Source organism: Excalfactoria chinensis, chromosome 3 (assembly GCF_039878825.1).
Source record: "Excalfactoria chinensis isolate bCotChi1 chromosome 3, bCotChi1.hap2, whole genome shotgun sequence".
NCBI lineage: Eukaryota > Metazoa > Chordata > Aves > Galliformes > Phasianidae > Excalfactoria > Excalfactoria chinensis.
In genome coordinates, this window is record NC_092827.1 from 19,695,261 (window position 1) to 19,722,588 (window position 27,328).

Genomic DNA, 27,328 nt, shown 5'->3' on the forward strand with positions numbered 1-27,328 from the left:
GCTGAAGTGGATTCCCTGAAGTAGGTTGCACAAGAAAGCATCCAGGCAGGTTGAGAGTATCTCCAGAGGAGACCCCCCAACATCTCTGGGCAGCCTGTTCCAGCAGCTTGTTGTTCCCATGTTGGGTGAAAGCATAAAAATAAAGCTGATTTTAAGGAGACCTAGAAATTGAATGCAATGTCAACCTTCTATGCCTCCAATATAAGAAAAATTTTCTGGTTGGGACATTTCAGGTATGTAAGGAAGGATATAAGCACCACAGAAAACCTTAAAGATTTAGACAGCTTACGAGTCCTTTAGAACTGCATTTCAGTTACCATCATGGCAATGATATGGTTAAATAAATATTAATAAATAAACTCTAAGTAATAAAAAGTACACAAAATAAGAATAAATAAGCACAGCTTTTGGTGCAGGTTGCCTAGAACACTCTCATTTAAATGTTTTAATATTTGTGTTTATTATTTGAAGCAGTGTCTGATGATTGCATTGAAGGACAGACAACAAGGACTGCTAAGGTTAATTCATATTTTTGATGGAAAGAATGATTTAGAACATGACAATTCATTTATTTTCTCTGTGCTTCACTCTCAACAGTAAAATCTGTTTAATACAATTTAATCGGTTCATGAGGTGCTATTACAGCTCAGAAACTCTCAAATAAAGGGGCTAAAAGAGTATTACAGCAAATAAAAATCTTCCTCGCTAGTGATGATGAAATTAGATTGCAGCATAACATGCTGAGTAGTCATACCATATTTTCAGCTGACATCCAGGAATTAAGCATGAGGTTTGATTTGTTTGATTTGTTATTATTATTATTATTTTTTTTTTTTTCTACAGAAAAATCATATACTCCATTTCCAGGGTGCTGACACGACATACAATGTTTTCCTGAGTGTTCGGTAAAAGTTGACACTACTGTCTAACTGCAGTGATAGAATTACGTTGGTTTATTTGGGGAAAAAATAGCAAAGAATATTTGCTGTATTAAATAAGTCCTGCTCAGTAAAAGTAGCCTTAATGCAGTGTTTTCAAGTTCAAAAGTCTTTGGTAATTATCTTTATGGTACATTTATGGCTTCTCTGCCTTAGAATATAGAAAGAATTTCCAAGAGTTCTTACTGATAACAGGGAGAAGAAATGGCTAATGGTCATATTGCTCCCATCTGACCAGAGTGGCCTCATTAATGGGATGTGTACTCTGCTAAAGCATCGTAATTCACAATATAGTGAGTCGGGCATACTCACCATTTTCTTTTGAGTTTCAAAGTTGCCTTATAAAGTCATCAGAAGTCTGTACCTTAGTGAATGTTATTTCTCTAACATTTTTTCCTGTCAATCTTTATGTCATTTCTATGTAAAGTTTGATTATATGTCTTTATCTGAGTTAGAAAAAACAGTTCAGTTACACTAATTTAAACAAAACTATGGTGTTTTGGACCACATACAGTACTAGGATATGATCTATATTTACTGAAAAATCTAGCAATACATAGAAACAGCTAAGCCAGCTTGCCTGAGTTATATCCATAACTGGAAATGGTATAGCCACATCAGCATTGCCTTCTGCCCCAACTAACCCATCATGCTGTGATGTAGAACTAATTAGCCCAGCAAAGCACATTGCTAATGTGGCCAAAGGGACACAAACAAGTATCTCTGCAAGGCACTGCAACGAGCCATATTTAAATATCAACTTGTTGAGAACGAGCTTAGGGATCTCTACATGGCACTGCATTAAGAGGTTATAAATATGCCATTATCACTCTCATTTAAGTTTGCCGGTAGGTGGTAGAAAAAATGGTTTCAGTAGAGCTACACTAGAGATAAGTATATAACAGTGAGATTGTATGTCATGAAATGACAATGCTTAAAAATGTAGCAACTATGTTAATTCTTCTCTCAGATCTATTATTGATAATCTGATTTCATTAAATTTAAATGCATAAGAAAGAAAAAGAAAATATTCATCAGGATCATTAAGCAGTCTAAGCAGACTTTTCCAAAAGAAAACAAAGTGATTAGACTGCTACAAAATTCTCAAGCATTCCATACATTGTCTCAACACTAAATATAAAATAGAGTGGAGAAAAATATACTTTTAAGAGATTTTTCAGATGACTTTCTCTGCAAGCCTGATGCAGACCAATACACACATTATGGAGGAAAAAAAAAAAAAAAAAAAAAAAAAAAAAAAAAGTAAAAGAGAAAAAGAAAAAAGCACCCAATGAATCAGAATATTTAAAAGAATGAAAAATATTCAGTGCTTTTCTTTCTTCTGAATATTGTTATCAAAAAGTGAAAGTATTGTAATAAGATTTTAGATACTAAAAGCCTTCTATCTAAGCAAAGCAGATACCATATGACCATTCAATATTTTTCATTTTATTGAACTCACATGGTGATTAATAACTGGTTGTGTAACAGTTATCATATATTCTTGATTAATGGGGGAGGATATGTTAATGATCTCTAAATGAATAAAAATATATTAAAGAACAATCAGGGACCAGATTTTCTCATCTAGCAATGAGAGCAGAAGAAGCGGAAATAAACTAAGAATTCAAAAGAAACATAAAAATGAGCTGTTAATTAAACACTGCCATCTGAGAGGCTGTGAAAGACAGAACTGTTTTTCTTTTATTGTCTCAAAGCTTGCTTTCCGAGGCCTTTCTCATGATAAGACTCTGACTGGCAACTGCTAACAATCTAGGAGAGTGAATCTCCTAGATCTAGGTGTCACCGTGCCACAGAACCTCTGCTTATGATTGCAAAGATGAGCAGAAGCAAGACAAGCAGTCTTTTCCAGGGGTGCAGCTTGGAGGAGCTGACCACTGCAAAAGGTGATAATTTTTGTGCACGGCACAAAACTGAGAGAAAAGAAGAAAAAAAAAAAACAATGCAGAAATGCGGGATAAAAGACCCTCACTAAACTGGGGGCTTTGGAGACAAACTCCTGAAGACACCTTTGACAGAGAATTCCTTGAGGGGAAAACTTCTTCGGAAGAATCCCCGAGGCTGGCTTTCTGCGGAGCTTCCTGGCTTTCTACTATCCCCTGCAGTGATCAGATGAGTTCCTGAGATCAACGGACCTACTGTGTACCTCGCTGGACCCACGGTGGTGACTATCTCTTTTTGCTCTCTACAGAGACTCCTTGCTTATATTTCCTACTTTTCCTATTGCCCACCTTCCCTTCCCCATCTCCCTAAATCGGCTAGGACTTTAATAAACTGGTTGGACCAACATTTGAACCGTTGCTTCTTAATCTCACGCCCGGTATACACATATCAAAGAACCTTGTCTCCCTCCTACAAATTGGGGCAAGACAGAGGCTACTGCCATGAATAACATTCTAGAAAATTAGTTTTTGTCATTTGCCCTAAAACTGAGAAAATTCCTTAGTACGAGCATTTTCAAACAAGATACAGTAGCAGTTCTGCTATAGCAGATGGACATAGACTGGGTGTTTGGACTCAAATCTGAGTATATGGATTCAAATTCAAATTATTTTATGAAATTGGACTATATGAAATCATACCCTGCAAGTATTTCTGTAGTAGAAATGATCCACTACAAAAGAGCACATTAACTTCTTTCGGACACCTCCATGCATTTCTCAGGAAACAGAAAAACTGCATGACAATGACTTTCAACAGGAGAGCTGCAGCTGCTCTGCTTCTGATAATACCAAGTGAAATAAAAACTTTCTTGACTACGTCTATAAAAACTGTCATTAACTAACAGATTTAGATTTAAGGCACTACTCTGTAGATTTCATTATATATCACAATATTACAAAATCAATAGTTGAAACCAAGATACTCTCTAAGCCTCTGTTCTTTCACAGCAAGATAGAATTCAATTCTTTCTTACCATCAAATACCTCCAGCTCATCAAACTGCTTTTCACTTTGAAACATTTCTACAAATATGGAGATGTTATATCCCGGATCAACCTTTATAGTCCAAGAACAAGTCTGAGAATTGGGATATGTGCCTGGGTAACCTGGACTGAGGATTACTCCTGATGATTCTGTACGGATTTCATTTGCTGGACATTGTGCTAGAAAGGATACAACAAAAAGAACAGTAAGAATAACAACGAAATAAAGTGTTTCTCTTCTATAAAAAGGTTGTATTATTTTTTTCAGAGATATATATGCTTCAGATCCAGTTTTCAATTGAAAACACATTAAAACATACTATAGATGGAATGAACAACAAAGTTCCCTTTAGCACAAAAAGAAAACAAGGAGCAGTTTCGTAAACCTTGCTTTTATAAAAGAGAATACCAATTACAGTGAATCATCCAAAAACCTGTCAGAAAACAAGATGTTTACAGTCAGGAGATCTATAGAAGCTGGTACAATTATTCACATATAAAAGCTTTAGGGCTTTAGAAATCAAGTCTGTTACAAAACATGACAATACTTTGGAACTTTTAGGCATATTAGATCATTTGAAAACACACGTTTTGTACAAAGAGTTTATACTGCAAGCAGTCCAAGTCAACCAAGTAAGACCTTTCCAGTTATTATTTTGCCTGCTAGAGGTGTATGAGATGACTGTATATGACTGTTGTAAGGGAGAGTATATTACACCAAAATGTCATAAATTTTATATTCTAAATACTGATTTGGATTATTATTATTTTATTATTTATTTTTGCCATTGTTTTCTTTTAATATTTTTGCATCTCACGAAGAACAGCTGCCTTAATGTCTACTTGCATTAAAAGAAATGCTTCTGCAAAAGCCAAGAATATTTGGGAAAAAGATGTAGGACATCTATGGGAAAATATTTACAGTTCATTCAAATCTGGGGTCTGCAAATAAAAACACAGGTAGTGTTCAGATAAAACAACAGTGAAGTAACCGTAAAATATGGAATGAGTGATGTTAAGTACTTCCAGACCTTATAGCCGGGTTAATCTAAAAGTTTATTATCACTGCCATTTATATGGATGTTCTTTCAGCTTCCAAAGACGAGCACTTCAAGTATTTTCTTAAAAACTGGTTGCATTCTTTTGTGTTTACTGCTATGAAAAATTTGGAACCTGGCAAGGAGGATTTTCAAATAAGAATGATGGAATATTATAGTTTGAAAAATCTTAGATGAGTTTGCTGAAAATAGTCATAAAGTGATTGTTGAGATATTCTTCACTGCCTCAAGAAAATCTGTCATGTGTATGACAGAATTGGAACCAGTGAAGGAAATGCAGAGATAAAAAAGTAAAAAAAGGAAAAAGACAAATTTTGAGGCACTTCACTTTTTAAAGCTCTTCAGAGACTGAAGAAAAATCTTTGCTTCATTGCAAAATACTATTAAGTCATTTAAGTGAATTTTAAAATGCAGAGTTTCTGTGGTAATGTAGTTAAGTGAGACTATTTTTCAATACACATGCAATAGTGCCTTTGAAAGGCAATTTTCTTTCTAGCATTCTAAAGCATTGGATACCTATCAGAAAATTTTAGAGATCAATTTGAAATTGATATGTACTTCTAAGATACCGAAGAAATAAATGGAAACTTATCTTTTAAAAATTAATGAAAACCACGGTGACATAGAGTTTCATATTTAATATTTAGGAAGATAAAATAGAATGCATTCTAATCATTTAAAGTCCACAAAAGCAATTATTTACCTTCACAAATTGGAGAAGATCCTTCAAACTGCAATTGTGTATTCAGTTTGCAGGTTAATATATCTTGTCCAACAAGAGTAAAACCAGGCTGGCATTTGTACTTGACAAAATCTCCTGAAAGAGTTATTAAGAAAAATAATTTAAAAAAAAAAAATAGTTAAAAATGAAAAAGAAAACTTCAAACTGAAGTATACAAACATCTCAGTTGAAGGGTGAAATATATTAATAGTTTTGTTGAAATTGAGGTGAAAACATGAGAAAGAAGGGAGACACAACACTATCAACACTGTTTTATCACCTATTCCAAAGTCATCATCTTCTGTAAACAAATCTGCATGAGGAACTATTGGTGGAGGCTGGCACTTCTTCAGCTGATATGCTGCAAATTTAAGTGAAAATAAGTTTAAGTAATGGTGTGTTATGTTACAGAAAAATCACTTCATATTTACACCTGCCAAATTACCAAAGCTACACTAGAAATTACAGTCTCTCAGTTAAAACATTTTCCGGTTTAAATGTCATGACATTACACACACAGAGACATATATGCATGGAGAGAGAGATAATAGATTTACTTTCAGTATAGACAGTATACTACTCTGCCTACATAGTTATAGATAAATCCATTGTTGGACTGAATGCAGTTGTGATGCTTATGAGGACATATTTGCAGCTACAAGGCTGCTGTTTTATGTGGCTGCTTTTACAGCCCAGGATAAAGCTAATCACAGATTACTTCAATTTCCTGGAAAATCTTTAAATATCAGTTACATTTCTGTCTTGTCTTATGAATTCTTCATTCAAGCATATTGGAGAAACTAAGGTTTCTCAGGTAAAGGTATATATCTGTATGTTAAAAAGAGATAGTAACAACAATGATCATAATGCTTTCAAGTCATACAAAAGAAAACAACAGCAATGCCTTTAAAACAAAATGCTTTCTTCACTCTTCAAATGTTTAAAAAAATGGTGAGCAGTCTCATAGGGAATATGACCAGCTCAATAGTTGACATTGACCATTCCCTGTAGTTTGCTGTGCAGACACCACCCTGGAATGTGCGAGTCCCCTGCATGATGCCTAGAGACTGGTACTTCAGTCTTTGCTCCTAAGATAAATGCTCTAGAGTCAAGACATTAGGCTACATCACATCCTCCTTTTGTGAGAAAAAGGAAGAAAAGATTGCAGAATCTGAGTACTACTTCTCTGAAAACTACTCTGTGCAGATAGATATCTTCAGATACACTCTTCCTATGTTTCTGCTTCCTATTCTTGTGAATTAATTCACTCTATCTTTTTGAATTTCAGTCCAAAGCACAAACAAATTAATATACAAAATCTGAATGCATTCAGAATTAGAATTCAGAGTTCGAAGTAAAACTGAAATGCTACATTTCATGTCTGAGTTACAGACCTGATTTGCCTAGTTCACAAGTGAGAGGCCTAGTTTGCAGGGCTATGGCTACGGCTACAGCCATGACTTTGAATACAGTACTTTACTACATATTAAACTTAAAGCTGCTGTTCAATACTATGACACAGTCCCATCAAGATTTCAATACACGATCCCTAAATTAATAAGCTAGTGAGGATTTTTGCTATAACAGTATAAATTAATTGATAAATAAATGGGCCAAATAAATTAAACAACTCAAAGAATGATACTGGATAGCAGTGACTAATATTAGCAATAGAACATTATTTATTCAAAGTAAAAATGAATCTTCATATATTTTTAATGTGTTGTTTTAAAAACTAATCTGTACTGTTATTTTTTAAGAAGTAGCAAACTTATGAGGCCCTGGTAAGCTCTGTAAATAGATTTAATCGGTACCTCCCACAGTTAAGAATTCTTTTTAAAATTCACTTATTGATTGTGGTAATTAGACATTGATCATAGAAAACAAGCTGACCATGAAAATTGAGAACAAAGAATCCTCCCGTTGAAAAATCACTGTGAAATTTGAGGAGGACTTGATTGGTAGAACTGTATGCTGTTTCCAGAGCTGTGTTTCCACTGAACACTCCCAGCTGAGGTGAATTATGGTCAGGACCATCCCTAGAAATGCAAACATGAAAAACCAGCTGAAGAAACACAGTAGTTCACTTTTAAATAAACAGTCTCTTTTCTCTGTAATGTATATATATATCTATATACATTACATACATATATAGATAGATAGATAGATTTATGAATGTGGCGCAGTGGTATAAAGTGCTTCTTGCAGCACTGGAGGCCCAAGGTTCGAATCCCCCTGTGGCACAAGTGGTACAATTGCCGCTCTGCTACACAGAAAGGCTCGAATCCCGGGAGTTGGACTCGATGACCTCTAAGGTCCCTTCCAACTCGCACAATACTATGATACTATGATACTATGATACTATGATGATGATTTAGAACACATTTGTTTTTAATTCTACCAATATAATCTTTCTCTCTTTCAAACCTAGTATTTGAGAAACCAAGAGTAATTTATAACTTTGTATTTCCAGGGGTAAAAAAATGATTGACAAACTTTTTAACATTTTATTTTTTTATTTTTTTTTTATTTTCTTTTTTTCCCCGTGGTTTCTTTTTTTTTTTTTTTTCAATATTTTCATATATATTAGCAGTGGGAAAAAATATTTGCAAAAGTCTTATGATCTTAAAGCATACTGCTTTCATTTTCATTATCATCGAGTACAACATTTAGCTCTGAACTTCTAGAGTAAATAAATAAAACACTGCTTTAATGACTGAAGAATTTTTGGAGCTCTGACACTTGACTGTGACCTTGTATATTACATGTACAGAATCTAAACAGAATCAAAAACATTTTATGATATGTGTTTTAGATGGCTGGATATTACCTAGAATCTCTCAGGAAGCATTTAGCTTTTGACCTTTCACTGTCTTTAAGCTAGAGGGATATTAGTTCACCTACAGCTGCACCACTGAAAAGCCAAGCATTAGCTGATTTTTGTCTGTTTCAATTCTATCAAGATAATCTGATTATAAAAAGAAATATCCACTGTATGGAGTAACTGGTTCAAGATTTATAAAAGGATATGTCAAGTATACAGCTTTCAATACCACTTGAATTTTTAAAAAATATAATTTAAACGAATTATTGTTTTCTTATTCAATGAATCAAGATTATCCACGCCTCCCACCTCCTATTTCAGCTCTAGTATCACTGATGGTAAGTAAAAATGAAGTACAGCGGACTTCAAATAAAAATGAATTTTCAGCTTCTTCTTGCCTTGTAAATAATTGTCGAAGTAATGAATATTGAATATGAACTGGACAATTACTTGAAGAAAACACATACAAGTTTGATCTTTTATTCAGAAGTGAATGCCAATTACACTAAACAGCCTACTCCCATCACTGATACATCAGAAAATAACTTGTAAGTTGTAAAGAAAGCATGCTTGTAAGTTATGGGCAAACAGGAACTATGATAAATAAGCTCTAAAATGATTATTTTTAAATGCTGACTGAAATAATCTATCAACTGAGGTATTCAGCATATTGTATAGCTAAACATGTTCAAAAGGTTGGAATGATTTTATGATTTAATAGCTTAGGCTTAAAAAAGAGAATCATCAATCCAGCATTTTTCTTTATTTATTTATTTTGTCTACCGTGTCAGAGAGGACAGGACAACCTGGGATGCATTTTTGACATGTTAATGCAAATACAAATATTAGCTATATCGCAGTTTATAAACACACATATCTTTTATAACCTAATTCTATTTTCCCTGTATCATATTTAGTATTATTGTTCGGAAAAAAAAACCTCACTCTGCTCAGGAATAAGTACAGAAATAATGTACTAGCTGGCAGATGGAAGCAGCTGACTCAAAAAAGAGTAACCTATGTTCCATATTCTGTACAATGAACCACAATAAGGTCTCACCAGAGTCTTTTCTTCCCCAAGCTTAACAATCCCAGTTCCCTCAATCTTTCCTCATAGAAGAGGTGTTCCTGCCCTCTGGACCCATTCCAAGAACTCTGCAGCTTTCTTGTGCTGGGGACCCCAGGCCCGAACACAGTACTCCAGATGGGGCCTCACAAGAGCTGAGTAGAGGGGGACAATCACCTCCCTCTCCCTGCTGGCCACCCCTTTTTTAATGCAGACCAGAGCACAGTTGGCCTTCCGCGCTGCAAGTGCACACTGCTGGCTCATGTCCAGCTGCTTGTCCACCAGGACCCCCAAGTCCTTCTCTGCAGGGCTGCTCTCCAGAAAGTCTTCCCCCAGTTTGTATAAATACCTGGGATTGCCCTGACCCAAGTGCATCACTCTGCACTTAGCCTTATTGCACCTCATTAGGTTTATCATATGATCATCATATGCAGTAAATTCTTACAAAATAACATTGGCAGCCCTGAGACCTAATTTTCCATTTGGAACCACAAAATTGAGATGGGTTTAGTGGATAAGAAATACAAGCCCAGGGAATGGGAATACAGAGTGTGAAGCTGACAGGTGTAGAGTTACAAGTGATGAAACCCTTGTTTGGGAAATACAGATAATACGGCTATCAGCCTTACTAAGAGATTAGAAAAAAACTTAATCCCTAAATTAATTAAAATTAAAAAAAATGTCAAAACTTTTTTTGCTGCAAGCAACATATATTGCCTTCTATATTCACGGAACACGCATTTTAATACGATGGAGCTTTTTTACATCACTTTGACCTCTCTTTCTTATTTGGAAAACAGGTTACACATAGCTACTGTAAAGTATAACTTGTATTATGCACACTGAGAATCTCAAAGAAGAACTGAATGATGAGTATGTTTCCAAGTACTTTCAAGACAATAATATTATGCATTCAAACCATGAAATACCCATGTTAATTATTTACATGTAGAGCTTCTCGTATATGTGATTCTTGAACATGCATGACAGTCTAAAGGGTAATCTAAGCTCAGCACAGTAAGCATTCAACAGATGACTGAAAGTTATGTCACATTTAAATAAATAGATAGATAATCACATACCAAACAGCAATGTAGTCATTCACAGGTTCAGTTTGGAGTAAAGTAAAATTGATATAAATCCCATGGCCTGGAGGAACAACAATCAACCAAGTACAGTCCTTGGAATTTGGGTATTCATCTGGAAATCCTGGGGAATAAACTGTACCATTCTGAGCGGATACATTATAGCCACAAGGAGCTAAAAAGAAAACAAATAAAAAATTAATAAATTATTTTTTGTGTTAAAAGTAATATATCAAAATGCTTCCAGATTCTAACAGCTCCACTGAACAATCCTATCTAGGTCTTGAAGGCAGCATTTTTTCCTTGGATGCTAGCTTCTCTGGGATAAAAAGTATTGATATTTCTAATAAGAAAGTTTTCCTGATGTGTATCAGATTTTATTGCTTAGAATCCATCAAAATCTACTAGAGATGCTGCTTGGACATATTTAAAAAGTGGCATCTTCAGTTTGCATTCAAGACGAAGAACAAATAAGCAAAAAAAAAATCTCCCATGTTTCCTTAAAACTGAACGCTAACTGAACTCAGATCAATTCTGAATAAATGGCTGACTGTGCTCCCATTATCCCAAATGCCATCTAAACTTTATTTTTGACAGCTTTTAGCCACATTTATAAGTACTTCAATTGCAGTTTGCATGCTGATAATTCTTTTTGGCATGTCAAATGTAGACAGAGGCACAAATTAGAATATTCTTGCTGAATGAGATCTGTAGACAAGTCCAAGGTATGAAAAAGTGGTTGACTCAATTCAAAGGTAGAAAACATATAATAGTATCTTAGAATGACAAAATCATTAAGATTGCAAAAGACCTCCAAGATCATCAAGACCAGCTGTCCACCTGCCGCTATTACTGCCCACTAAATGATGTCTTCAGGTACCACATCTCCACAATTCTTGACCACCACCAGGGATAGTGACTCCACAACCTACCTGGACAGCTTGTTCCAATGCCTGACCTCTTTCTGAGAAGAATTTTTTCCTAATATTCAAACTGAACCCCCTCTGGCAAAATTTAAGGTTATTCCCTCTTGTCCTGGGAAGTTGTCTCTGTGTTTTGGGAACCTGGTAACCGCATCAGCTTTCTAGATACACAAAGTCTCTATCTGAGAGTGAGAGCTCAAGAAGGTGGGCTTGTTCTGCACCTCAGATCTGAATCCCAATGGCCAAAAGCACCCTTGGACCCATTTTCTGTCCCTCAGCTAGGAATCTGTGATTCCAACATGTTCCTGGCATCTGTGTGATGTTTTCTCACGTTACGCAGCAAGTGATTTTCTCACACTCTTCAGGGGCCCTCCAAGAAATTTTGTGATATATGTTCATTGGGATATAGATAAAAAAAAACAAAACAAAAAAAACAACAACAAAAAAAACCACCACAAAACTCTTGAGAAATTATGTCTTGCCACAGATTCATGTATTCACATCTCTCATGTCAATCACAGCATGCTATCTGAAGTTGCTGCAAGACTTTCAACTCCCTAATCACGAATATGGACATGAAAGATTACTTCAGTAACAAGACAGTCATTCAGACTGGGCTCAATTCTGTAGATACAGAACTATATCCTCTCATTTCCATCTCAGGTTTGGGAAAATGACTGATTCAGGATGCAGGCATAGTAGATGTATGGCCATTATACTGTACAGCAGAAGACCGAGACCTTAACTGCACATGTGGAAGTTCAGTATATCTCTGGAATTTTTCTCTATAGTTCTTAGCATGAAATTTATGTTATTACTGTCAGGGTTCCGAAAACAAGATTGTTTTTATCTCAAATTCCTTGTTGCAAGCACAGGCTAAGTCAGCTTTGCTGACTTTTTCTTTCTATGAAGAAAATGTGATAAACCAAGTTTTTACTGCTCTGTCATCCTGTACTTTTTTGCCATGCTCAGATAGTCTCTTCAAAGAAAGCTACTCTGTTCTATCCACAGGTTCTCTCATTTATAGCTAAAACTATAAAAACTAAACAAGTACGCTTAATACATTAAAAAACCTCACTTCCTTATACTAATATAGTGACATGTTGAAAATTCTTCAAGTTCTGGTTAAGATGCAGGAATTTTCTGATTGAAGTTTTATATTTAAATGTACTCTACAGTCATTATATTTCTGATTGGTTTATTAATGCCCGTGATTGAAGATATTTTTAACTTTTGCCCTCATCTTTCTCTTATACTTCACAAAGAAAGCAGATTAACTGTATCTCACTAAAAATGGACTAATTTATCTTATATCATTATTAGATCAATGAAGTGTCAAATGTGACACTGATAGCCAAACTTCAACTGAATAAGCAATACACACAGATGATGATTGTTTTCTCCAAAGATCCTTGAACATCACAGGAAACAGAAGATTAGACAAATAATGGACTACGTTTCATCTCTAACTCCTTAACAAATATTCTATGTGTGTCCATTTTCCTTTTAGAAAGTATTTTGCTCCAGGTAGTAAAAATTGAGTAAGAAATAAAAAAAACAAACAACAACAAAAAACAAAACAAAAAAACCCACAAGGCTGCTAAGTCCCTTACTGTTGCATTTATATCACTACTCAGGAATACACTGTAATTATTATAAGTTATTTTAAGACTCCAACAATGCCTTCATTATGTGATAGACTTAAATCTAAATAAACAAACCAACAACAAGAAACAGAAAGACAAAAAAAACAAACAACAAAAAACAAAAAACAACACACCCGCACAAAACAAAACAACAAAAAATACAGCACCAACAAAAAAAGTAAGCGCATGTTTTATATTTATAAAAACGGAATCATGATTTTTTGACAAGTCTCTATGCTTTAATTAATATTCCACTAGTAACTCTTAGTATTCTTTTTACCCTAGCACATGAACATACATTAATAATATTCCGGCCCCATCTTCTACACTCCTGTATTACTCTTATTATTATTTTTATTTTGAGGAAGAATATATATTATATCTTTGCTATCAGTGAATTTTTACATGCTACACAGCACATTGCCCCACTCAAAAGAAATAAAGATAATCACACATAAAAAAAACAAAACAAAAAAAAAAAAAAAACTTGAAAAAAATTAGTTGTCATAATCAATAAAAAAAACTGAAAGATACCATTTAGAACTATAAATTACTGCTAAGGAAGGTGACTGACAAATATGATCTGGGCTTTAGCTTTTTTATGTTACAGATTATCATAAAAGTGCAGTTCTTCAGCAGGAGTTACATTACAAATAAGTTATCAATAGTCTTTAAGTATTATCACTTCTGAAGTACGCAAACTATCAGAAGCTTACCTTCACATCTGGGGAAATGATAGTTCCAATTCCTGTTGATCCCATGCTGGCATGTGAGAACAGGCTGCCCCCTCAAAACGTATCCAGGATAGCATTCAAATGACACTGATTGACCTACACTGTAATCAGAATTGACTATATATCCATTCAAAAAAGGAGGAGGATCTGGGCAGTTCTGTAACTCGTAAGCTGGAAGACAAAAGTACTTTTTAATGCTTAGTCAGCTCTCAAGAAGTAGCCATTAATATAAATTCCATACTGCATTTCATAACAAGTCAACACTGTAATGCCAAAATTCAGCACCAAAATGAATAACAAACACATCAATAAGTAAAAAATCATCCATTTGAACCATTCGGATCTTGATGGCGAAATCAAAGAATGAGCCTGAGACAAAGCAAAGGAAAAATCACTATCTGGAATAGAAGGCATTCCTATTTTAGAACTGAACAGAAGAATAAAGTTAAAAGAGGTCTTCAAAGAAAATCAAATCCAACTGCCTAACCACAATGTCACATTTGTTTTGGGCTTCCTCTATTGTCAACAGAGAGAAAAAGAACATGAAAACTACTGCCTTTTTAGGAGTAATGGAAGAAAGAAATGGAAGAGAATAGCATAGCATAGAATAGAATGAGAAAAGTTCAGTTGTAAAGGACATTCAAAAAAAGCCTAGTCTAAAAGCTCTAAATCTACAGTAAGAGAGATAAAGATCATATGTTTGAAGTATTTTGTTATTTTTTCAAATTTAATCATGACAATACAGCAATAGTATTGTCATGATAATACTGTCAATTAGATTATTTGAACAAGCCATTTCAGCATAATGAAACAAAACATTGTGTATTGTGGTTAAGTGCCTACTTAAAGTAAAGCTTGTACTTAATTGCTTCACTGAAGTATATGTACTGTCACATTGCAAGTTGAAGAACTATTCCAAAATCATCAAAGAAATCAAGCACTCCTTTCATCAAATGAAAAAATAAATAAATAAATAAATAAATAAATTTAAAATAAAAAAGTTTTTTTTTTTTTTTAATAATTAAAGCTTAACAATCAGAATTAATTGCTACTAGAGAGAAGATACAAAAATCTTTATTCTACCCTAATTACGGTTCATTAAAATCTTGTATTATATCTCATTAACTTTTAATAGTATTATTACTCTTTCTATCATTATTCAGATAGAACTATTAAAGCTAATATCATGAACATCATTATGAATTCATTATCAACATCTTTCAACAAAACAGAAGACTAGAAAGATAATCTAAAGAACTTGCTAAGATTAATTTATAGAACTATGTAAAAATCTACTTTGAAAATAAAATTAAAAAAAATATATATTTAATAAAAGAATACTCCGGTTCTTATGAAAGACAGAAAGGAAGATGTGGGCAACTACTCAGCAGTGAGCCTCACCTCTGTGACTGGGAAGATCATGAAACAGATCCTCCTGAAAGCTACGGTGAGGTACATGCAAGATAAGGACATGATTTGTCTGCTAGGACAGGGCAGACTGACCAATCTACTGGCCTCCTATGGTGGAATGGTGACTTCAGTAGACAAAGTAACAGTAACTGATATCATCGACCAGACTTCTGCAAGACCTTACATACAGTTCCACAACTGTATAAAATTCTGTATCTATTTTTACAGCAGAAACTAACAAATGAACAAACAAACAGCAACCTCTGAAGCCTGAAAGGAAGCCTAATATAAAGGAAATCTGTGAGAAAGATTTAATTCCAGCCCTGTAGGTTGTCAAATATTTGAATTTTAAAATGATCTCTTGCATTGGCATTTGGCATTTCTTTGTGCAATATATTTTCCACTGGTGAGAAAAGAATGTAAATCACGCAAGGAGTATAATTGATTCTCTGCTATCTTGCTTTTATGATTTAAATATATTGATTTTATGATTTAGATGTTTTTTTCTATGTTACATTAGCATCAGGCTGACTTATTTTGCAAATGCTACGAAAATCTATTACACTTCAATGTGAAAATAATTATTTTATTGAATGATTGCATTAGCAGACAACTGAGAACACAAACACTCAAATGTTAAGAAAGCTCACAATTAGGACTTCTTAACATTATTTCTGAAGATTGAATGTACCAGCAATAAAATCACAAGACATGCATTAATTTCGTCATGAGTTATAAAATCCTGTTCTGTGAGCCCCCACAAGATAGTGTTCACATTCATTAGTATTTCCTTTTTAGGACAACTTCTGAAATCATATTTAGAAAAAAAACAGTTTTCCAACAGATCCCTTTTTCCTTCCCAGATTCTCCTGTCTCAAAAACTCCATCATAATGATTCTTTTGCTAGACAGGTTTTGTAAGATTTAATATGTTTAAATCATATTGTGCATGTGCATGAATGTGCTCATGCTGTATTTCCTGGAATGCCCTGCTCTCCAGATGTAACAAGGTGAGAGATTCTCATCTCATACTCAGCTTTACAGGATACCGAAATTCAGAACAGAATGAATTCCAGTCATACAAACTATGATTCACTCAGTAAAGATTATGTAAATAAAATATTTACCTGTTTTCAATAAAGAAGTCTTAGTCCAAATGACAAAGTTATGTAGAAACAGTTATGTTCCAGAAATATTAAAAGGCTGGAAAAACAAGCTATAGCCAGGTATTAAAAGCCACATCGATTTCTTTCAACCATTAGACTAACTGTATTATTCTTTGTCCTAAAATCTGTAGTTAATTTCTCAGAGGCCATAACATTTATTTCTCCTGACCTAGCAAATATCAAGAGTCATTCCAACTACATGCAGATTATCTATCCCACGTGTGTCATTCATCAACTTGATTTGGCATTCAACCTTCTGTGACAGTCTTCTGTATGAGATCTTCCCCTGCATGCTTAGGCCGCTTGCACCTCAGATACTGAAATTCAGCAAATGCAGCCATCTCAGTAAGTCAAGTATCCCAGTAAAACGTTCTTCTAAGCATCTGTGGTTTCTTTTTCTCTTTGCTGCTCTTCATAGGTGGCAAAACCACAGTAAGGATAACTAAAAGCCACAGTTCCTCAATGTTTCTGTTTTTTAATTAAATGGTAGAATACTTGCTTATTTCAATAACAGAAAAAAAAAAAAAATGTTACTAGCTTGAAAGTCAGGAACTTTAAAGTCCTCTCATTATCATACAAACCAATAAAAATAGTACATGACAAAACTTATTTGACCTGCTTCACAGCTCAAGATGTAATCAGTATGAACATTCATCTTGCTATACATAAAAGAAAAGGTCTAAAAATGTCCTATAAATTCAGGAACTCAGTCTTGACTTATTGGAATACCCACTATTCCTTTGTCAAAATTGGTGTGTAAATGCTACATCTGCTTGCAATATTCTTTACTATCCAATTTTATGTGCAATCTTTACTTAGTTCCGAAAACCATTTGCTATTTGTTGTTTAAGGACTAAATGCTAGATGCTTATTTTAGATGCCTTAGGGAATTAAACACCTTTGAAATCTGCTTCTTAGAAATCTTACCAATTATCAAAAGGATATTTTGATTAATTTACCAGGGCAGTAGGAGGGATTGAGTACACTGCTTTGTCAGACACTAAACATATGAAGGATTTTTATTTATTTATTTATTTATTTAAATATACAAATGTGTACGGCCATTACACACCCTCATAATATCTATACAGCTTATGTTGAACCAAGCTTGGGCACTACATTCTTAGACACTAAATTGTTTAAGCACTATCTGGATTATCTGACCTTATTTACAGTACTTCTAAGCCTCTAAAACATAATCAGTACTCATTTGGTCAAGAGTAAAATGCCATAGGCTATACGTCATTTATGTAAATGATAATGCAAGACCTCAGAGTTCCGAAATAGTCTTGGCTTGCTTCAGCCTGAGCTGGATTTAACTCATTTTAAGCATTGCTTGCAGCCAACTAATTATTACCCAAAATATTCTGCAAATACTGTGCACGCTAAAGGTCTGGCAAGACCTGTCAGTCACTGCTTAATAACAACAGTCTTTATAGTAATTGAAGTTGGAGAAAGAAATATTCAAAGTCTAGTGGAGCAACAGTGGGAAAGAAACAGACCGTGATAATAAAGACATCTAAAAATTAATCAAAGTCAAACCCAAGACAGAAGAGTAAAATACCCATCCCCATCATGAAAAACACGTTGTTCCCTGAAAAGATCTCAGGATGCTGATGACTGCTTCTCCAGGTCAAGAGGGAAGCTGTCAGCATTAGGCACCAGAACAACAACACTAAGAGGGTAAACATAATACAGAAGAAATAGAGAGGAAATAAGATTTTGTGTAACAATTTCGACTTGTATATCAACTTTGTGTGTATATATATATATATGCCCCAATAAGGGCACTATTTCAGATCTGTTACCTTTTAGTTTCTAAGTGTTTCTAAGTGTACCTATTAATTCCTAAGTGTTGAATTTGACTTGATTCAAAATTGGGTTCAAAATGTCTAAACAAAAATATACCAAGATGTATAATATTCAGACAGACTTTACAACTGTGTGTGCCTTTTCATGAAAGCAGATCAGGGTATGAATTAATTGATGTTTGACTTAAAGAAAAATTAACTATAAAATTTCCAATCAGGAAGGAAGGACATGGAAAGAAAGATAGTTTGGGGCAGCAAGGACCTAGTTTTTGAAGTCCAGTTGCAGCAGACACAGACTGACTAAAAGAAAGAGGGAGAAATCCAGGTCTGATTTCAAAAGAAGTGGGAAAATTCAGAGACAACTGGTAAGATAACTAAATAGAAGTGTCAATAGGTGTGAGATTAGAAAGGAAAAATCAAATACTAAAAGCAACCTGCACTTCGCTTGAGGAAAATTTAAGCAGCCATAAGAGAACATAAGAGGAACAGCGAATGCTCTACCTCACAAAACTTCAAGAACATCTTATTCTTACATTATGAATACCTTCAATCAAAACTACACATTCTACATGGTGGCAGGAAAGTTATTTGTGCTTTATATGAATTATAAAATATGATAATTTTTGAAGAGTTAAAAAAGGAGAAATAATAGCAACAGAGAGAGCCAGTGCAATCTGAAAGCACAGAGACAACAGTGTGAATTAGTGTTACGTAAAGAAAAATAAACACATTCAAGAGATTTCATTTTGAAAGAGCAGAAGACCAAAACCTGCTTGTAGAATGCAGAAAAGGAAGTAGACGGAAGAGGGAAGATATTTCGAGTGAGTTTATTTGATATATCCTAATCACTTAGAAATAGAATGTTCCAGTGTTAGCAACAATTCTCATTAGGAAAAGGATCAATAAGTACCTTGTAAAATAATTCAATATTAATTCTAGAATGTTTAATATGTATTGTGTATTTTGTTGTGTATGTTCTTTTTTCAAGCTTTAAATTAAGTATGTTTTCCTTAATCCATAGACTAAAAGACCGCATTCTCAAAAAAGCCTTCAGGAATGAGTCACCACAGGCTTTTAGAAGTGATGAGTATTGCATGCTACTGAACTGAATGATTGTCCTAAATGCAGAAATTGTTTTGTTTATCACTTATGGAGATGCATTCAGTAATACAAATACATCTAGAAATTAGCATTTTAAGAAGCAAAGTATTGAATGCTGATTGTATTTTATATTTGAAATTCGAATGATTCAAATGTCAGTTAATTTAACAGTGTCTCTTTCTTGGCTCTAAATTTTCTATCTTCTACAGACTATCAGGATAGTTGCTTCAGTCAGTACATTCTTATCAAATTATTATTACTTTTGGGAGCTTCATGATTTTTTCCTGTATTTGATGCGTAATTCTGACATTGTAAAATACACAAGCTTCCAAATTTTTATGAAATATTTTTTGATTGTTTTCCTTTACACCAGAAGTACTACAACAATTTTCTCCATCACCTAAGAAGTATTTCATGTTATGCCTATCTAATTAAATTTTTTAATATTTCATAAGCATTGTTCAGGTTTTACATACATCTCTGTTTATCTACTTAAACGAGGACAAGTTTTCAATGAATTGATGATGAGTCATGATAACACTTCTGTCATTAGCTGACAAGTTTCAACTGAAAAAAAGAAAGCAATGCCTCTAAAAAGAAGGTGACATTAACACAATAGGATTGATGTAAAGCAAAACACCCCAACTTATTTCTCATATTGTCATTTATCTCTGACTGGATAAAGCAATGTTTTTGGACACAGAGGAGAAGGGGAGAATAGAAAAAATGAAAAATACTGACCACAATTCATCAGCCTTTTAAAAATATGCAATAACATTAATGCATTAATATAATGGATTTCTAAATTATGAGGGGTCCCTCATACAAAAAACAAACAAACAAAAAAACCCAAAACCACTCAGAAGCAGCTGTGAGAAAATAGGAAAAAAAAACAACAAAACAAAACAAACAAAACCACCAACCCTACAGACATCAAGAAGAGGGAGAATTTGCCTCAGGCACTGGAACAGAGATTCCCCTGTAGCCCATTGTACAGACCAATGTTGCAGCACTTCTTAAGGAACTGCAGTCTGTTGGAAGCCCACACTGGATCATTTCATGAAGGACATCACAAGGGAACTTGTGATGGAGTGGGTGAAAAAGCACAAGGAAGAAGGAAAAGCAGATGATGAAGTGTTATTGACATAGTCCCTTATTCCCCCCTGCACCATGTGGGGAGTAGAGATAGAATAAGAGGAACAGGAATTGGGTGTTTTTCATTTACCTTTCATTCTAACTGCTCTATACTGTTACTAATTGGCAATAAATTAATTAAATCTTCCCCAAGCTCAGTCTGTTTTGCCTGCAATGGTAAATGGTGAGTGATCTCCCTGTCCTTATCTCTACACATAGAATCATAGAATTACACAGGTTGGAAAAGACCTTGAAGATCATCAAGTCCAACTGCAGCCTAACCAGTACCCTATCTCTAAAAAACCTCTGCTAAATCATATCCCTGAGTACCACATCGAAACGGCTCTTAAACACATCCAGGGATGGCGATTCAACCACCTCCCTGGGGAGCCCATTCCAGTACCTAACCACCCTTTCTGTAAAGAAGTTCTTTCTAATATCCAACCTAAACTTGCCCTGGCGCAACTTGAGGCCATTTCCCCTCGTCCTGTCACATGTCACTAGTGAGAAGAGACCTGCCCCACTCTCACTGTAAGAACCTTTCAGGTACTGGAAGACGGCAATAAGGTCTCCCCTCAGCCTCCTCTTTCTCAGACTAAACAGCCCCAGCTTCCTTAGCCTCTCCTCGTAGGGCTGATTCTCCAGGCCCTTCACGAGCCTCGTTGCCCTTCTCTGGACCTGCTCCAGTACTTCCATATCTTTCTTGTGCTGAGGTGCCCAAAACTGGACACAGTACTCAAGGTGAGGCCTCACCAATGCCGAGTACAGGGGCAGGATGACTTCCTTAGTCCTGCTCACCACACCATTCTTGATACACGCCAGGATGCTGTTGGCCTTCTTGGCCACCCAGGCACTGTCGGCTCATGTTCAGCCATGCATCAATCAGTACCCCCAGGTCCATTTCCTCCACACAGTCCTCCAGCCACTCTGCCCCAAGCCTATAGTGCTGCCTGGGGTTGTTGTGGCTGAAGTGCAGGACTCGACATTTGGTCTGAGCTGTTTGACTGTAATTCCTCCACCCGTCCAGGAATAAGAGAGAACTGTTTAGCAGTCATCTGACCTCTAGCAAAGGTTAACCCACCACAGTGCTAATTTGTACTTTGATCTGAACTATCATTTCCATAATCATCAACAAACATCAGTGTCCTTGCTAAAATCACTGAACACCATGTACAGTTAAGTCCATTTTCTTCAAGATACACAAGAAGATATAGAGATACAAAAGATATTTTGACTAGAAAACACACAAATTATTTTACTGTACCCTTGTTTAAAGTTTTATAGAGGAGTGATCACAAGAACATGAACGTATGCTTTCTGCGGAAGGGTGTAGAAAACTTAGCTGAGCAAAACTGAATGTTACCTCCAAATCTGGAAGTACTACACAAACAATTTAAGGTTTAACTCTTAATTTCATGATATGAATTCCTGCCAGTTAGGAGTTACTTATATGAGCTTATAAAGATCCATTGATTTTGTAGATATGATCTGTTACTATATATCTGTATGTATATGCAAATATCTACATATTTATATAAATATAGGCTTATATAGATATGTATTAAAATCTTAGGATATTGGTAGCCTAAAACAAAGTGACATTGAACTAGTCATAACATTTTGTTAATCTATTCAGATCCTGCAATGAAATTTAATAGCTTTCAGTAAGATTGTTTCAAAATTTTTGAAATGTACACAAAGTCATGAAATTTTAATGTCCTTAATGGGGAAAAAAAAAAAAAAAAGAAAAAAATAGAGACCATGCAGATGAATAAAAAATCCAAGAGAAGAAGACCATAAAAATGTCACACGTTCAAATATCAAATATAGCATTTGACAAAATAAAGAGCAGTTTTCATTTTTTGTTATTTTTTCCATATCAATTCTGCCAAAATATAATTTCATCAACATTTTTAAAACAACTCATACTTTACTTCAAAATCCTCATTCATTATATCAAGCATAGTAAGGATATATAAATTCAAAAACAAGACAGCAAATCATCTGGTATTATGCCAGAATAGGCAGCATTGTCTAGTAAAAGTACACTAAAACAGGATGGAAGAGGGCATTAGCTACGTGACTTTTCAGCTAATGCCATGACCTTGGCTTCAGGCTTTAACATCAGTAAAAGCAATATTTCAGTTCAATTGTGAAAGAGCTTAACCTATGGATGAGACAAAATAGAAATTTAGTTTCTTTAATCTATGCATTTTAAAATGTTACAAAATATGAGTAAATCATGTAAGTAAATTTGTAAACTTGTAAAATTTTTGTTTTCATTTTTTATCACAAATTTCACTGCAATATTTACAGCTTACCTTGGTATGTCAACTTAAATCCTTGCCTGTTTTCTGAGTGGTCACTGTAGAAATGGACAAGTGTTTCATGAGTAGTACTTAGTAAAGGTGATGGGAGTTCCATTCCACTAAATTGGCCAATCATAGAGCTGGTGTGGTAAGGCCCATTCTGAATTTCAAGAAAATCATGATTTGCTTCAGTAGAGAAATTTAGAAATTGAATATGTGCACCTTCAGCAAAAAGAAAAGAAATAAAGGAAGAAAAAGTGAAAAAGAAAGGAAGTTGGAAAAAGGAAGGAAGGAAAGAAAAAGAAAAATTAAAAATATTTATTTCTACAGCATTTAAATACACAAAAAAAGTCAAAATAACTACTATTAGCAGTATGTTTATTTTTCAGTCATTACTCAAAGTAAGATACTTAAATTTATGAAAAAGCAGTTGTTCCGCATGAGTGAAAGCTTCTGTTTTATTTTTGGTTTTTTTGTTTGTTTCTATCGTATTATAAACTTCTAAACAATAATCACACATTAAAGGACTGATGAAAGGAAACTACAAGGCAGCAACTTGGTATTTGTCACGTTCCTAAACCAGCCCATGGAAGCACTCAGGAAAGGAGCACATCACAAATCCTGCTGCGCTACAAAATGCTCAGATACTGCTGAAATAGCATTTCTCTACAGCAGGACAGGCCTCTGAAGAGCCTGGAGTGGATTAAAACAAAATGATTGAGTTAAAGTGATGTGAAATACTAAATGCCTTAAATTTCTCCCTGACTTTCTTATTTAGCAGTAGAGATACATTCTTCATTTCAGAAGATCATGTAGACTAATCATAATGGGCAATTAATTCATTACTTTTTTTTGTTCTATATATAGAACAAAATCTATATTATATATATATATTTACAGGAGGAGAAAATAAATAAATCATTATAAATCATTATATAAACTATTTGGATGGTCATAAGAATACAAAATATTTAGCTCTAGTATCTTTTCTGCAGTGCAAGAGATATAAGAATATGTCAGTTCCTGAATAGCAAAATTTATTCCAAGGCTATCAATAGAAAGAAACATACAGAACACATCAAAGTCTCAGTATCAGACATCTCCTGTATAGTGTCTGATATGGTTAGTTTAACTTGAAAGTAGTCACCCATTTTACAGGGCTTTGGGGATTTAAGATGAGGTAGAACACCAAGCAGTTTGGAGACATCTTGTCATCTGCATCAGCTTTTAATGATTCATACCAGAGATTCGATAATAACACCATGGGACTTCTAAAGCAAATTGACAGATTCTTTATATTATACTTTTGCTTTAAGTGACAAACAGTTGATTCTACTTCCTTCATATTTAGGAAGTAGGTACAAGCTTTCCAGTACCTGAAGGGGGCTCTCCTTTAGGAAAGCTGAGGAGATACTTTTTATAAGGGCATGAAGTGACAAGATGAGGGGAAATGGCTTTAAAATAGAAGCGGACATTTTGACTAGATATCAGGAAGAAATTCTTCACTGTGAGGGCAATGAGACACTGGAACAGGTTGCCCAAAGAGGTTGTGGATGCCCTCTCCTTTGAAACATTCAAGACCAGGCTGGATGGGGCTTTGAGAAACCTTGTCTAGAGGGAGGAGTTGCTGCCTACAGCATTCTATGATTCTATGAATAAAAGTAGCCAAATTTTCTGTAATAGTCTCTAGTGAACCACTGAATGCCTTTAAAAAGGAATCAATCTTCTTCAGTTACTTACTGAGTTCCTGAGAAGGAATCTATATTGCTAGCTGTACATATGTTCTAATGGCAACTATTCACAAGTGGTGTTTCCCAAGGTTCAGTACTGGGTTCTATCCTGCTCAGTATCTTTACTGACAACCAGGACAAGGGGATTGCATGCACCCTCAGTAAGTTTGCAAGTGACACCAAGCTGGGAGGAAGTGTTGATTGGCTGGAGGGTAGAAAGGCCCTACAGAGGGATCTGGACAGGCTGGATCAATGGGCTGAGGCCAGTGAGATGAAGTTCAATCAGATCACATACCTTGTCCTGTACTTCAGCTACAACATCTCCAGGCAGTGCTATGTGTTTGGGGCAGAGTGGCTGGAAGACTGTGTGGAAGAAACGGACTTGGGGGTGCTGATCAACATTTAGCTGAATGTGAACAAGCAGTGTGCCCAGGTGGCCAAGAAGGCCAATGGCATCTTGGTTTGTATCAGAAATATTGTTTCCAGTAGGAACAAGATATGATCAATCCTCTGTACTCAGCACTGGTGAGGCTGCATCTTACATACTGTATTCAGTTTTGGACCACTTACTACAAGAAAGACATTGTATGTCCAGAGAAGGGCAACAAAGATCATGAGGGGTCTGGAGCACAACTCATATGAGGAATGACTCAGGGAACTGGAATTGATAAGATGTACATTCAACCTATTACCAATGTCTGAATTTTCACAGTTCTTTCTTTTTTACTATCAGTATATTTTCACATAATGAAGAGAGCAGTATACTTTAGGAGAATTTTAGCTCTTGTAATTTAATTGTTAGACTTTGTTTAAGCACACCAGTGTATTTGTACTAAGGCAATAAATCATGGGCTTCACCCAGTTACAAAGTCTGAATAAATATCAGAAAAATGGATGGAAATAAAGGAATGTTTACTGTGAGATGAAGTCAGCATGAGGTTAATTATTTCAGAAGAATTTGAACAAGTCAGTACATATTCATGCAAGTTTTCCTTCTCACTTTGTGCACAGTGCCTCTAACTAGGTATCTTATTCAAATAATTGAAAGCAGATCTTGGAATTTTATTAAATTTCGAAAGAATTTTCTTTGTTTTTATGATTTGTTTTGATATGAAGGATGAATGTAGACAAACAGCTCTTACTAGACAAGCTATTACTCAAAAAATTGTCCAAGATTTTGCAGTGGAAGTTATCTGTCTGTGAAACATTGTATCAATCACATTGACTAACCTTTGTGTAAAGACATTATCTGTGGATTACTTGAGGCATTTTGGGAAGAAAAAATCCCTGCAGAAACTTCATAGTAAAAACTGTTTTTTTCAGTATTTTTGAAAGCAATTATAGACCAATTGCAAGACTATTTTTAAGTGTTAAATCTGCTGCCAAACAAAATCATCATCTTTTATAGTTTTAAGTTTACTGCTACCTATGAATTTCAGAGGAGAGGGATAATAACAGGATGCAAGAAACTCGTGCAATTATTCCATGAAATTTTCTCCTTATTTTCTACATTTTTCAAATGTAGCCTTAGAATGTAAAAATCAACACAAGGCTATCTGTAATTCTGATAGATAAGTTTTACCAAGTACACACTGAACAATGAGAGGCATCTGCTTAAAGTTTTCTGTTGAATTATTTGTAATCGTTACTTTTTTCTCCATCTTGCTGTAGCTCCTGGTATACATGGCTTTGTAGCACAGAACATTTTTTGGTACAAAACTTAAAAATGTTGTCTGACTTAAAATCAATAATAGCACATGTGCAAATTCAGTAGCTTTGTACATATATTCAAGTATCTACTGTACTGCAAGTCACTGAAGACAGTCTTTTACATGCTTGTTCTAAGTCTCTCCCAATTTGTCCTCCTCACATTTACACCAAGTCCTTTCAAGCACTGCTTGTAAGTAAGTGCAAAGTATTGAACAATGATTTCTAACAGTTTCCTACTGAAATTTTAAGAGTAGACAGGTACTAACATTTTCACACTGTTTTTCTCTAAATTTCTTTATTATCAAGCTAGTTTTGGCAGCCATACTATCCTATTAGGGGATCAGACCTAAAACAATTTATATCATGCAATGATCTGTCCCTGATTTTGTTTTCAGGTATGAAAACCACTCTTCGAAATTCTCAGTAATGCTACAGTATTTCTACAAGTTAACTTAGCATAACGTACTCTATGTAGGTAGTAGATTTTACTGCCTAAATACCAGTCATAAAGCAAATGGAAAGCATACAAAACAAACTCATTTGCAGAGACAGGTGTAGTGAATTTAATATGAGCATTTAAAAATAATTTTCCTATTTGAGAGAACTAGCATTGAATTCACACTGCGGGGGATAACACTTCACAGCAAGAAAACTTATGCAGCTTTTATTTCTGATAATAATAGAAAAATGTTTTATACTTGAAGTTATAGATCACATTATCCATGATTATATTCAACACAATTATTATTTCTTTTCGAAGATATTTTTGACAGTGGTTACAAGGCAAACCTTTTCTATTTGGCCACTGTTACCTGGGAATTGGACTATAACTTTGGAATGCTTTTAAATTCACAGTGCTAGAAATGAAGTTTTGTCAATTTTCTTATAATAAATAGCGTTAAAAGATCACTTGAAGAACTATGAATGGATATTAACAGAATACTTCAATTTAAATTAGAAGTTAAATTACATGTTTCATCGGAGATATACCTGCGCATTTGCTTTGAAGTCAGATT

The 27,328-nt window shown here is 34.6% G+C and overlaps 1 protein-coding gene across 3 annotated transcripts in view; it reads right to left on the reverse strand.

The window, feature by feature from the left end:
• CSMD1 (CUB and Sushi multiple domains 1) overlaps positions 1–27,328 on the reverse strand; it is a 935,567-nt gene that overhangs the window by 74,556 nt on the left and 833,683 nt on the right. For all 3 annotated transcript variants that reach the window (XM_072330835.1, XM_072330834.1, XM_072330833.1), the window contains 7 exons: positions 22,885–23,094; positions 13,925–14,113; positions 10,637–10,814; positions 7,558–7,703; positions 5,945–6,025; positions 5,647–5,760; positions 3,877–4,065 (listed from right to left, as the gene is read on the reverse strand). In XM_072330835.1, coding sequence (XP_072186936.1) covers positions 3,877–4,065; positions 5,647–5,760; positions 5,945–6,025; positions 7,558–7,703; positions 10,637–10,814; positions 13,925–14,113; positions 22,885–23,094 — 1,107 coding nt within the window. The remainder of the gene's footprint in view (positions 1–3,876; positions 4,066–5,646; positions 5,761–5,944; positions 6,026–7,557; positions 7,704–10,636; positions 10,815–13,924; positions 14,114–22,884; positions 23,095–27,328) is intronic.